The 13,276-nt window shown below is 46.7% G+C and overlaps 1 protein-coding gene across 2 annotated transcripts in view; it reads left to right on the top strand.

Annotated features, from left to right (window-relative positions):
* DAAM (disheveled-associated activator of morphogenesis-like protein) overlaps nt 1–13,276 on the top strand; it is a 126,987-nt gene that overhangs the window by 82,420 nt on the left and 31,291 nt on the right. The window contains exon 1 of one of the 2 annotated variants that reach the window (XM_089560774.1): nt 9,491–9,574. The exons of the other annotated variant lie outside the window; for it this stretch is intronic. Coding sequence (XP_089416900.1) covers nt 9,506–9,574 — 69 coding nt within the window. The 5' untranslated portion in view covers nt 9,491–9,505. Of the gene's footprint in view, nt 1–9,490; nt 9,575–13,276 lie in introns of those variants that run through there. 2 annotated transcript variants of the gene reach the window in all.

Below are 13,276 nucleotides of genomic sequence, written 5' to 3'. Positions count from 1 at the left end.
TTGTCGGCCGTAGCCGACAATTCCCTTAATTAAATCCAAAAATCCATATTTCTGCCACATTTTTTTCTACAGAAGTTTTGTAAAAGCCAGCATCCGAACGAAACATCACTGCATTCGGAAGGAGGAGGGTGGTTTAGGTGTGAAATATACTAAAGTTATTCCAAGCATTATAAGTGAATCAAGGTTTAAGATTTATGCCACGCATCAATATTAGGAAGAAAATGAAAGTAGGTGTTATTTAGTGAACAAGACGGTCAGTTTCGTCCAGTTCAGAAGTTTTGTGTCCGCTCCGGTGTGTTCTTTGTTCGTCGTTTATCCAGTTAATTCATTGACCAACAAGCCTACTTATTATCTCCAATATCAATGCCTCTGTTTAGCACCCACAAGCAAGGAAGCTTGCAGCTTCGTTCTACTCGAATATTCGTTGTAGACGGCTCATTGGCGCCGGCCCACAAGGCCAGGGACTCGTAGGACAATGACGCATCCGCTGCCGGCAGAGCCACGTCGGCGGACATTGACGTCATAGCGATGCCAACACACACGCACACATGCACGAACCTACTCACCACGAGCGAGGTCGCTATAAGCGGCGGTGGTCGTCCGGCGGTCATGCGGATCGCCGCGGCGTTCCTGGGGCGTCTGGTCACGGATGACCGGTCGCCATCAGCGGGGAGCACTTTCACCCGCGGACAGACGACCTCCGGTCACCTTCCCTCCCGTTCCCCTCATCCTCACACTGCTTAGCCGCTGGCATTCGCGCAACGCGACAATGACTTTACGACAACGCAGGGCGCCTGCTGCAGCGAGCCAGAGGAGGCTGAGGAACCGAGCTCTTAGTGCCTAGCTATCCGTTCTTGGTCGTAATGGGACAAGGTCAGTGACCTCGGGGAAGTCTTAGCATCAAAAGAGAACGTGCCAACTTTACAGGTAGCATAGCTAGTCACTGTTACAACCATCTCTGTTGTCACCAGATTATCATCGTCATGAGTCAAGTTACTTTTAGACTAAAGGAAGAGAAAGCTCCACTTAATGACCAACAATTATCCTTCTACAGACTCCACAGTGGCCACCGTGCCCTGTAAATTTGCAAACCTCATACCCTGCCAGATTTTCTGCCATCCCGGGCTACATTTGTCTTCGCTTAAGTATACATATACGATAGACATGAATGTCTAATTAGAACTAATTAGAAAAAGGAGCCATTCACGATCAAGAGCGCCATGCCTGATATCCCTTTCAACGCCTGTCGTTTGGATTCCTTGTTTTAGCAGCAAAGCCTGTGGGAACTACAGCTTAATTAGACGTATAGTAAGTAATCGTACGTGAAGTTTTCATTAAAAGCCAACAAATGCCTTCGCAATGAATGAGCGTACTGTTCGTATTGCGGAATCGGGGCACCTCAGAACTCATTCCATGCTGCGTTAGTAAGCACCATGACTCCCCTAACTCAAACGGTCAAGTCACAGTGACATCAACTTCTTTGGAGGCTTATGGCTGATTGGGGGTGGGGAGGAGGGTACGGTTAAGAGGTAGCATATCTTTTGCTGTCGCTTAGTGCCGAAGTAGTTAGAAAAGGATGGAAGCGTATTTTTTTTCTTGGAACTAGAAGAACAATGCAAAGTCAGCAGAGACACTTGGGTATCGTTGGTGCTGCAGCTCACCTACGGAGCATTCCAATGGGCGATCCGAAGCCGTTCGCCGAATCCGCTAAGGAGCAAGATAGATATCCGTCGCCGTCCAATCAGAACTCAGGATCTGAATTCAAATCACCAGCTGAAACATGCTGTTCCGATTGGGACACGTCCTTAGACTCATAGCGCTATAGGCACACCTACTTAAGAGGGCGGGTTTCTACTAGGCTGGTTTGGTTACGTCTACGTTAGGAAGCACTACTGCGCAACAGGACTGACAGGAGACCGAAAGAGACGGTACGAACGCTACCCGTTCCCCTGAGTATCTTGGGTACTTGTAGCGTTCTGTCTTAGCTCAATTAAGGACAGAGGTCAGCAGAGCCTTGTTCAGTTTTCTTCCTTCTGAGTCTTACTTCTTTCACACTGTATGCCAGCGATATTCCCGGCGCAAACAAATAATTAACCTTTGCCAAGTACCAACGTCCCCACATTGACGGCAAGACTGCAAGCAATACAGCAAGTCGACGCAGCACCCATCAGGAGGACAGTCGTCACTTCCGCGTCATGTTGCCGCGCGCGCCTCACAGATGTTCGAAAATCACTCGGGCACGAACTCCTCTCTAAAGTGTTCGTCCGAGCGTCTCCAATGATGGTGGCAACTCCGATTTACTCGGTACTTCTCGCTTCTTGGAAGCACGCTTCTTGAAACGACCCGCTTGGCCACGTGTCGTGGCGACGACCCGGGCAGTAATGCATATACGGGCTGGTTTTTCTCGCGAACCAAGTCATTAAGCGGCGACGCAAACGGAAACGACAATACACTAAGTTAAACAACGACAACAAGACAAAGAAGTGCCACACACAAAAGAAAAGAAAGAATAGCAGCTTTTTCGCCTGTGCAAGCTTATGGGGTATCTTACACTTGTGCGCGTACTTCGTTACGGGTCAACACTCTGTGGCAGTATTCTGGCACCCAGGCGCTGTCCATTCGTCCGTGGCTGGCTCAGCATCGGAAGACCGCTGGTCAGAAGAGGCAAAACAAAGAAACTGACCACTCAGCCGGATAGAGCGGAAATAAATAAAGAGAGAAAAAGGAAGGAGAGAGGAACAGAATACCTAATCTAATTTGCGCGGAAAGTTAACCAGCGTCCCTGGGTAACAAGTGAGCCAGACGAAGGGTTCTCAGTGCAGCTGTGCAGAGCGTACAGAAATTAGCGTAACAAATTGCACCGACACCTTCGTAGGATACGATGAAACTGAGATGAGAAGTTAATCTGGAAGTGTATTTTTACTTCTATTTAACTCTTGTTGACTCCTGTAAGATGACACTGGATGCTTCACCTATGATGTTTGGGAATTTAAATAAAAATAGCCTTTTGAGTTTGAAGAGCGGTTTTTTCGGCATAGCATTGTAAGCAGTGTAGCGCATCAAAATACAGCTAAGACGTGCTTACTAGTAGGTTGGTTAACTAATATTGATTAGCTAATTTTTAAGCTTTGCCGTTAGTTTCCTTATTTATTTAGACGCGTGCAGCCCCCGACCTTAAGTAGTGTCCGTATCAGTTTTCAGAATTTCGAAAACGCAGTTACCATCGGCGCTGTGCCCCGACAAAATTTGTCGATTTCGACGAGTTAGTGTCAAAGCAGGGTACATCCGGACTAGTTTGCACTGCAGCAATTTAGTAACTGCACAGCGCGGAAGACAAGTCGGGTAAATGTTTCTGTTACTTGGTTTTTAAAAGACAGGTTATACCTGAGATTGTTCAATGTCTTCCTTTCTTTACAAAAGCTTTCTTGATAAAATTCAGGATGAGGACCCTACCAGAGTTGTCGTCGAGAAAACTCCGAAGCAGTAAAGTCTGAAATGGAGTACTATTCCGCGTTGCTGTATCAACTCTTCGTTGGCAAATTTGATGGTTGTCTACTGATGTAAACTGAGTGGTTCTGAAAAATCCAGGCCATCCTGGAGAAGCGAAAAAATTTAGCGTTATTTCAATCCACGTGTCTTTTATTTGCAACAGTTTTATGATTATAATTTATTTTATTTATTTATTTATTTATTCGATACTGTCAATCCCATCAGGGATCGTAACAGGGAGGGCATTCAAAGTACAGAGGCACACAAAAAAAATAGCAATGGCAATTAATCAAAGTACATAAAAAATATGACACGAGATTATACATTAGAAGATACGAATAACAAATAAACCAGAATGAGGAGCATGTGACATGATTTTGGCGGACAATAATACCACAAGTGAAAACACAAACGGAAGGAATAACTTGGTAATGACATATATGAACTCAATAAATACTAAGATATAAGTAGCTGATTTTCCACACGTGTGCTAAAGGAATTCAATGATGGACTACTAACAGTGGATGTGTTCAAGGTTTTCCATTCGCGTATAGCACGAGGGAAGTATGAATATTTGAAAGTGTCAGCACGGAATGAAAACTCGTTTAGAGTGTGTATGTGTTTATTACGTGTTTGTCGCGTTTGTGATTGTGATATGTATCTTGAAGTGGCGACTTTTAATTGATTGTGTACGAGTTGGTACATGGTTTTAAGGCGCGCTAGTTTTGCTCTGTTTTGAAGGGTTAGTAGTCCTGCGTGTTTGATTAGTTCTGTTGGTGAGTCTGTCAACCTGTGTCTATTAAATATACATCTGACCGCCTTCCTCTGCACTGCTTCTATTTGTTTAATGAGCTTGTTAGTGAAAGGAAACCAAACAACATTAGCATACTCTAGAATTGGTCTGACATATGTGTTATACGCAAGAAGCTTTGTTTCTGATGGTGCTAGTTTGAGGCGTCTGTTAATGAAAAATAACTGTTTTAAGGCGGTTGATGTGACATTGTTAACATGAGAATCCCATCTGAGGTCAGAGGTTAGTGTTATGCCCAAATATTTATATTCGGACACCGAATCAAGAGGAATATTGTTTAATGCGTACTGAAAATTTGATTGGTGTATCTTTCTGGTTACGGATAAAGCAACTGATTTTTTAACATTAATAGTAATCTGCCATTCTTCACACCACTTGGTCACTGCTGTTAAAGCGTTATTTAAAGCTATATGGTCATTGACGCAGTTAATTTCCTGGTAAAGTACACAGTCATCGGCAAAAAGTTTAATATTGTGAGAAATACTAGTAGGTAAGTCGTTTATAAAAATTAAAAATAATACTGGGCCAAGAACACTACCTTGTGGCACGCCGGATGTAACATTAGTTGTTTCGGACTTAACATTGTTAATTTCGACGAATTGAGTACGGTCAGTCAAATAATCAACGATCCAATCTACTATAGGGCCAGCTCCAAGGGTTGCATTAAGTTTCACAATAAGTTTGGAATGTGAAACGCGGTCGAAAGCTTTCGAAAAGTAAGAAAATGAGATCGATTTGTTTCTGCTGATCAATAGCGAAGGATATGTCATGTGTAAGTTCGATTAGTTGTGTGACTGTAGAAACTCCTTTCCGAAAGCCGTGCTGAAAAGGTGTTAAAATTTGATTTTCCTCTAAGTAGGTTGTTATGTGCTTTAAGATAATGTGCTCTAGTAACTTGCATACAGTGCTTGTTAGTGAAATTGGTCTGAAATTTGAGGGATCTGATATGCTTCCTGTTTTGTGTATAGGTGTCACTTTAGCTAGTTTCCATTCTTTAGGAATGGTGTGCGATGACAATGACTTGTACGACAATGACAATGACAATGACTTGTATAACAGCGATGTTGGAGTTGTCGATACACTGGGTGCAATCAGAGCAATAAAATTTGATTCACCTGACATCCTTGAAAGAACTCAATGAAACTGTCTGCAAAGCGTAACTCTTACTCTATTTCTGACGTACGGAGGTTGGGCAGCGTCCTCCAAGATCCATGAGGTACGAAGGTTCACAACCCTCCACCGCTTGAATAACGGAGGCCTTGCTAATACCCGAACAAGTAGCGGTCACTAAGCGTTTCAATTATCATTCTAACTCACTCTCCAAATGGCTTTCTTTTTATTTTACTCCTCCGTGATCACGAGGAAGGCTTTCAAAAGGCGAAGCTTAAACCTGCTTGCAGATGAATTGAAGCGGCCGCAAAAACTGCAGTCGCCCATCAGTAAGGTCTAAACGAAAGCTCATTCACTGCGAACTCTTCGCTGCGCCTCTCAATCCCGACAAATTGGAAGCGTGACGAGCTACTTTCCTATTAGCGCAAGGTGCCGCACGTCTAACTCAATCTGCCCGCACACACTAAAATCACAGCTGGCGGTCCATTATCACACGTCACGAACTCACGAACACTTGTTCTTGAAGCGTCCCTGGAACACAGACACTCTTGTACCCATTACAAGAAGCTTGGAGGGTTGGAAAGGGGGGGGGGAGGTGATTGATCAAAACCACGCACAAGCGGGCATAAGCGTTCGCGTACTCAGGTATACGCTTCGAGGAACGGCGTAGATGTGAAACAGTAAGCCCATCAGCATCAGATGTAAGCCCACCAGGCTGGAATGTGCTTCGCGAAATACCGGTTGCAAACGGGTGGCTTGCGCGACCCACCGAGCGACGCATTTGTACGAACAGTAAGCGACGGGCCTCAAGTGCGGTCCATGCGTATACGCAACCGCCGGTCGTGTAGATACGTACCGGCTTTCTGCTGGGCGCCCGGTCAACCGCCACGAACGAGTATTGCGCCACCTTCCACTGCTTGCTGCGTGCTGTGGCGTCGGCCGCACGACCCCAGGCCACATAAGACCGTGGCTTTCAGCGCGATGATGCCCTGCACCCCAGCAGCCACTAAGAGCTTTTCACTTTCTCCAACTCCGCAGCGGCGCCTTTGCTCCGGCTTCTTCCTATCTTTCTTTTCTGTTCTTTCTTCTCAATTCGTTCTTGTTTTGCTCGGAGTTGTTTCGCGTCGTTGCCCGGTTCCGGCGTGGGCAAAGCGACGGCGGCGCACAGACAATGGGGCAGCCTTTTATGCGTGATCGGCTCGGCGGCGAAACGCCGATGGCCGTTGACCTCTTTCGACGGACCGACCGCGGTGAGGGAAGGAGAGGGCGACCTCTCTTGGAAGCGCTCCGCTGCTGCCGGAGTCGTGCGCCGGATCGACCGGCGCCACGGTGCCGAAACGTCGCCCAACGGCGACATTGGGCGTTAAGGCACGCCGTGGTGCGTGCGAATCACTGCTGTCTCGGCATCGGCATCGGTGTCGACACCACCAACAACGTACTGTTCCTGCAGTGTATTTGATTACGGTAGTTACGATACTCCCCACAAGGACCATGTATTAGAATACAGGAGCCTTATAGGTCTATGATGTATAAGTCCATGAGGTTATGGTCTGTAGGTATAGGTCTATAAGGTTGTAACTACACTGTAAAAAAATTTGCACCCTTAAGGGTCCATTTCCGTGTCTATTACTCACACTCTTCCACCCTCTCAAAAGGGTTCAAAGTATGCTCGTTGCACCCATAGCAAGAACGGGATCTTTACAGTGGCACCCTTATTTTATGGCTACCTAAAAGGGTGCAAAGTATGCTTGTCGCACCCCTTTTCCGATTGCTTTAAAGTTTCATAGGACAGAAAGAAGGATGAAAAGGAAAGTGCACGGGCCTGCCGACTGGCTCGAGCCGAGCCACTATCGCTGCCACGGGCAGATAGAGGAGAGTTAAAAAAAAAGTGAGAAGAAAGAGTGAAAGAACAGACGCACGTCGCAACAACCGCGTCCGCCGAAGCGAAGACGCCGGCTACTAGAGCTACACTAGAGGTCATGTTACGGACCCTAATATGAACCCCTGGAACAATTTCTGGGTACCAGGCGTTCAATAATCACTGTGCAGCTGCCTACTGCAAGCTAAAGATCGTGGTCTCATCATGAGTTCCGAGTCCTTCTTGGAGCCAATGCATATCAACCGAGCAATATTTAGCACCTTTGCAATCTACTGCGTCATTGAATGTCGTATCGATAGCATCCTGGCAGTTCGTTTGTCTGATACATTGGCAACAGCTGAGCTAGTGATGAAGTTTTAGTAATGACTTCGCTAGTAAGTGTTAGGACCTGAGACTAAGCTTTTATATTTCTGTCATTATTCTGTTAAGCGGAGCTCTCACTGATGTCGCCACAGAAGCGCTGCGGTTTCCGGCTCGCCCATGATGCACCTCGGCGTAACGGAAACGCGACAACCACGATACGTTCCCGTGTTAAACTACTATAGCTCTCCATTGTTCGCTTCCGGGTCGCGATCTACATCGCGGTGCATGGCTGACATGGTCTACCATGCGGGGGTTAGTTAACCCAGCGGTTAACCCTGCCGCCATAAAATTCAAAGCGGGCTACGAGTGCTCGAGTCAGAAGCAAGAAACCACTTCCTCTCTAAACGGTCGTCATTCGACTTGCGGAAGTGATTGAAAAGGAATTGAGGGTGAGATGGAGGAAGCTCGAGGGGGACTCAGCGATATCACTCTCGATCCTATGACCCATCGGCCCATGCCTGTGCGTGGTCACTGCCGATCATCGTTCAATGTATTGGTCACGCCGCACTGCATAGCTCTGCGGGTCCAGTATGTGGTCAGGTTGGTACATTGTAATAGGCCTCGCACTGCACGGGGTGAGGGATCGCCGTGAATGCAGGAGCTTTTGTGGGTCACGGTGGAGATGATTTACGGCGGTCGGAAGGGAGGGTGAACGCGGCTTCGATAACGATCTTGAATTAGGCGGGAACTGCGCGCAATTAGGGATTAAATTAGTTTGGCCTGTGTAATGAATGCGCAATGCATAGAGATACTGATTTTCACTGAGAAGAGTGCTGTAGAGCTTGTCTTACGCGCTTTTAAACGAACGCGTGGAAATTCCAGCCAGGTTGATGAATGAATGAATGAATGAATAAATGAATTAACGTAAACGAGTTATTGCTTAAATTAGCGTACGAAAAGACTTGTGCGTAAGGAATACTGAGAGAATCTACATAATTGTTCGGTTAGCAGTGCGTTGATTCTTAATTTTTTTTTAGAGAACTGAGAGCATCCTGCTACCATCCAACAGCCGTTCTGTAGAAGCAAAAGCTATGAATTTTAGGTCGCTCGTCCTAAACGACGCTGCATGAAACTGCATTACACAAAGAACAAAGGAATACTTTGCGTTTAATGATAGGTTAAGAGTATTATAATCAGTGATAAGAGAGCTTCAATGTTAGCTTGCGTACTTGTCGATCGAAACTTGGCTTACAAGCGTGTAGTCCAACTCTAAACTTTAGTTCTACCCCCCTAGTGACCACATAATTTGCCATTGCTCAATATTTGAACACTTTCTCGTTTACGCCTCAACGTTGCTGTCAGCGTTAACATTTTCCTGTATAATCGAGACTGAACGGACGCATTCGGATGTTCGGAGCAGTGAGACACAGAGCCGTGACGTGGTTCTGTGAAAGCGAATTTCACACTCGTTTAGCAGCGATGCCGTTATCTTGCGAACGATCACCCATCTAGCCAGCGTGCGTCCAGCTCTGAAAGCGGACCACGTTACATGAAGTGTATGCCAACAGCGTCATCAAACGGCGCCGTTCGATGACGGCTTTCTTGAGCCAGACATCTGACGTGACTGCCGCTCGTTGAATGAGCTGCTTTCACCTCAACTGAGCGTTTTTTCTTTTCTTTTCGTTTTGCGTGTGTAACCTGAGAGGCGAGCCTTAGCATGACCTCTGCTGTAGATGAAGACGGTGCCGTGTCGTGTTTTGGAAGCGACTTTCATCTTAAGTAGCGTGTTCCTGCTTTTGTCTGAGAACTTTGTGCTGTGTGGCGATCGCGGGTGTAGTCGGTGGGTGGACACCGTTGCCCTTGGCTTGATGTGTGGTGCGTTACGATGTGACTGCGCCTGAAACGATGCGGTTATGGTACGACGGTCCGTCGTCGTGTCGACAGCCCTTACCAGGATGGATTTCGACGACTCGACGCGAGAGGTAAACTTATCGAAGCATGACTGCGTTTGCCGACGAGCGGGAAGCGTCAGAAACTGGCAGCACATTTTTTACTCTGTTTTTTAAGCCTCGCGATTTTTTTTTTCGGAGGTCTGATGGGTAAAGTGTCGCGGCAGAATCAGGACAGGGATAAGTGACGATCAGTGGAAGAGGCGTTTATCTGGCTGATGACGAGGACACCGGTAATAGCTTGCCTAGTGGTTAGCGCAGCGAGAGATAGTAAGGGCATGACGATCTAGACAATGCGCTGAAAATAATTTTGACGCAGGTACGGTTTAAAATCACGGACCTGTTCCGACCAGACACTTTTCTAAAACTATCTGTCGTTGATCTCGACGTCGGGGGAAGGATCCCTTGCTTTTGATGCGGTATCAGGACAGTGAGAGGATTAATCGCAGCTTTGGATGAATAGTAGATTAGCGCTAAAGCTAAGCGAAGGGTTAATGTCTATTATCTGTAGATCTGTATGCGGAATCGGCGGCAGAGACTGTTCGAAAATGCGGACTCTTAAAGCGCGCATATGAATGCGGTCGAATTGCTTCAACGGCCTCGTATATCAAGCGCAATCATGTATTTTCTAACTAGTTTGCTCAAGATGCATCGCCTTTGCGTTGTGCGTGATGCGAATTTTGATTAAGGTCAGATCCGACGCTTGTGCTCCGTCTTCTTGCTCGAAGCTTCGGCGTGAAGCTGCATGCATTTAGTTCCGCCGAGGTAGAATTGATGCTAGTGTCAAAGCGAAACTTGTTCCGTCGTTTTAAGCGACAATGAAACAGGCGCCTTTAAGCAGCAGTTGCCTCGTTAATAAAAAACAAAAACAAACAAACTGAGGTGCTAAGTAGTACGCGTAATTAGGCTTTTACACCCCCCCCCCCCCCCCCCCCCGTTATTAGCCAGAAAACTGGTCCGATTCCTGAGTTTGAGCCACCCGCCGCGGTGGCTCAGTGGTTACGGCGGTCGGCTGCTGGTCCGAAAGAAGCGGGTTCGATCCCAGCCCCGGCGGCTTAATTTCGGTGGAGGCGAAATTCTTGAGGCCCGTGGGCTGTGCGATGTCAGTGCACGTTAAAGAACCCCAGGTGGTCGAAATTTCCGGAGCCCTCCACTACGGCGTCCCTCATAGCCTGAGTCGCTTTGGGACGTTAAACCCCAATAAACCAATAAACCATCAGTTTTGAGCTAAGCAGGTGCTTTTATATTGTTATGTTGGCAACATGCCTAGAATGACAAGTGTACAAAGACACAAGTCAGGTAGTGGCATATTTGCTTTATTTATTTATGTATGTTGCAGCCCTTCCAGGGCGACAGCAAGAAAGGGTATCATAGAACAAGGACCCGGTCCCCAACACTTCTACATCAGAAAAAAACACGCAGGCATAGTATACCACGCGTACCCACACACTCAAACTATAAACTTAACTAGTTTCGATACTGCCTATAAACTGGTTCAGTGGAAGTGCACGGCTCCTGCTAGGGAGCGAGCTCCATTCATCTGTCGTTTGAGGGAAGCTATATTTATTAAGTTAGTTGATGGTTAAGAAGGAAATATGCAGCGAATGGTAGCTTCTTGAGGAAGTTTGTTCAGTCAACGTTAGGCAATGACAGGCGGTAAGGCGAATTCACAGAGCAGTGTAACAACTTCGGCGCGTTGGTGTGGCGATGTTCTGAAGACTAATGAGAGTGCGGACGATGGGAGAAGGTACGGCTATAACGCCGAAAAATGGAAACAAACTGCTTGGTTCCGCGCAGCCCCAAGTTCCGTAATTTCGGTTACAGTGTGTGGTAAGGCTGCAGGCTAAGGACGCGTAACCAAGGAAAAGATGAATTACAGAGTTGTACATCACAAGTTCAGTGCTTTTTGGCAGGCCGGAGATAACGTACGAATCAAATACCCGATTTCATGCAAGACTTTGCCGCATATTGAATCAATGTGTACAGACCACGACATGTTAGCCATAAATGTTACTCCAATGTACTTGTACTCAGAAACTGTGTTCAGTAATGGCCTACCAAAACAACAATTAAAAACTGGGGGGCTGGGTTTGTTAGTCAATGTTAGGGCAACTGTTTTCTGGAATGGAAGTTTGTATACACATCTGCCACTTATGGCATCACGCACGGAAATCTCAAAGTGAGTCACTAATGCGGTTAGTGTTGTGGTCATATAAACATAACCGCGGCAGAAAACGAGATCTTGTCGACCTAGCTTCCTTTTCTAATGTGCTCGCAGAAAGCAGGCATTGAACTAATATAACGCTTCACCGGGTCTTCCGGCTTTTAGCTAAAATCCGCTGGTGTCTTGACTTTTGATCCTGAATCATGCGTTCCTTTTTTTACACAGTCTAGCTCAAGACAAAACCGAGATCGCTTCAAAATCTAGCGAAACCGCCTTCCACGCTGCATATCCCGGCCAAGCAAACACGTGGAAGATTACGTTTCGTTTGGTTTGAGCATACGCTCCGTTACTCATCCATGCCACCTCGTTTCGTGCTCACGGCTGAGCGCTCGACGCAGTGGGGCTCACGCACGCTTCTATGCGTACACTGGCCCAACTGCGTACATGGTGGCGTATGCAAAACGTCAGCGCCAGAAACCTCAGAGCGAAGAGCTACGCGGTGTGGCGCTAGTAGCAGCAGGCAGTGTCGTCCGTTATCGCGAGGCCATCATCGTGTTCTGGTTTTAGCGAGAATAAAGATAAGCTTCGTTTTATTGTTGGGCACCATCTGACGTGCAGTGTAGATGGTTGACTGCGCTCTAAACTCGATACGTTTGCCTTTAATCTTTATTGATTGATTGATTCAGCGTTCAGCTTGTTTATTCAATATTCCTGAGAAATTTGTATTCCACGAATTCTTGCTTAAGTTGTACGCGCATGACGCAGCTTGCGCTGCGCACACGCTTTCATTCGTGGACATCTGCTGTATTAAACACACCTCCACGAGCCCGAAAAAGTCCTTGCCATAAGTTAACGGTGAAATAAATCAGTCTGCGAATAAATAATGGATACAAAGAAAAAATGCTTTCCCAGAAGCCTTCAGGACACGGCAGGCGCGTATGCGAAATACTCAAGTGCGAGTAGGCGCTGGTCCTGTCGTGTGTGTTCTACTATTTAAGGCGAAAGCCTTTAATGCCTCATCGTTGTCGACAGAAGGTTGTCAGCAGAGGGGTCCCACTTTTTCTAGTCAGGCTAGAAAAAAATCTTCGTGCACGATGGGATTCGAGCCACCATCCTTCCGTTCCATAGCCGAGAGTGCTAATGGCTACTTCCTGCCAACGCATATGTAGAGTGTTTGCAGAAAGGCGTCGAATCAGACGGATGCCTCCCAAACGCCCTCCAGTGTCTCCAGAAATTAAGATTCACAAACAATTGTGTACTTAATTAACATCTTAACCACACATCACTGACACAAGCAGCAACACAGCGCTAAAGGCTTTCGCCTCATCGCTCTTTAAGTCAACAAAGTCCCCCCCCCCCCCCCCCCCTGAATTTTTTTGTCCTCGTACGTCGCGCTGTTTTCATTACATCTCATTCAAGGCCGCCATGGTCAAGGCTTGTCTGCGTATACAACGAAACAACAGTTATAACGTTCAATTCGCAATGCCTCATCTAACGTCTTGAAAACGAAGCTTCAAATGTCAGCAGATAGCGACGTTTAGCACAGCGAAAATGTACTAGCGCGGCCGTAT

The sequence above is a fragment of the Amblyomma mixtum genome, chromosome 9, assembly GCF_055824585.1.
Source record: "Amblyomma mixtum isolate Tamu chromosome 9, ASM5582458v1, whole genome shotgun sequence".
Taxonomy (NCBI): domain Eukaryota; kingdom Metazoa; phylum Arthropoda; class Arachnida; order Ixodida; family Ixodidae; genus Amblyomma; species Amblyomma mixtum.
The sequence above is the reverse complement of the archived record's forward strand: the minus strand, read 5'-3'. Positions and strand labels throughout refer to the sequence as shown.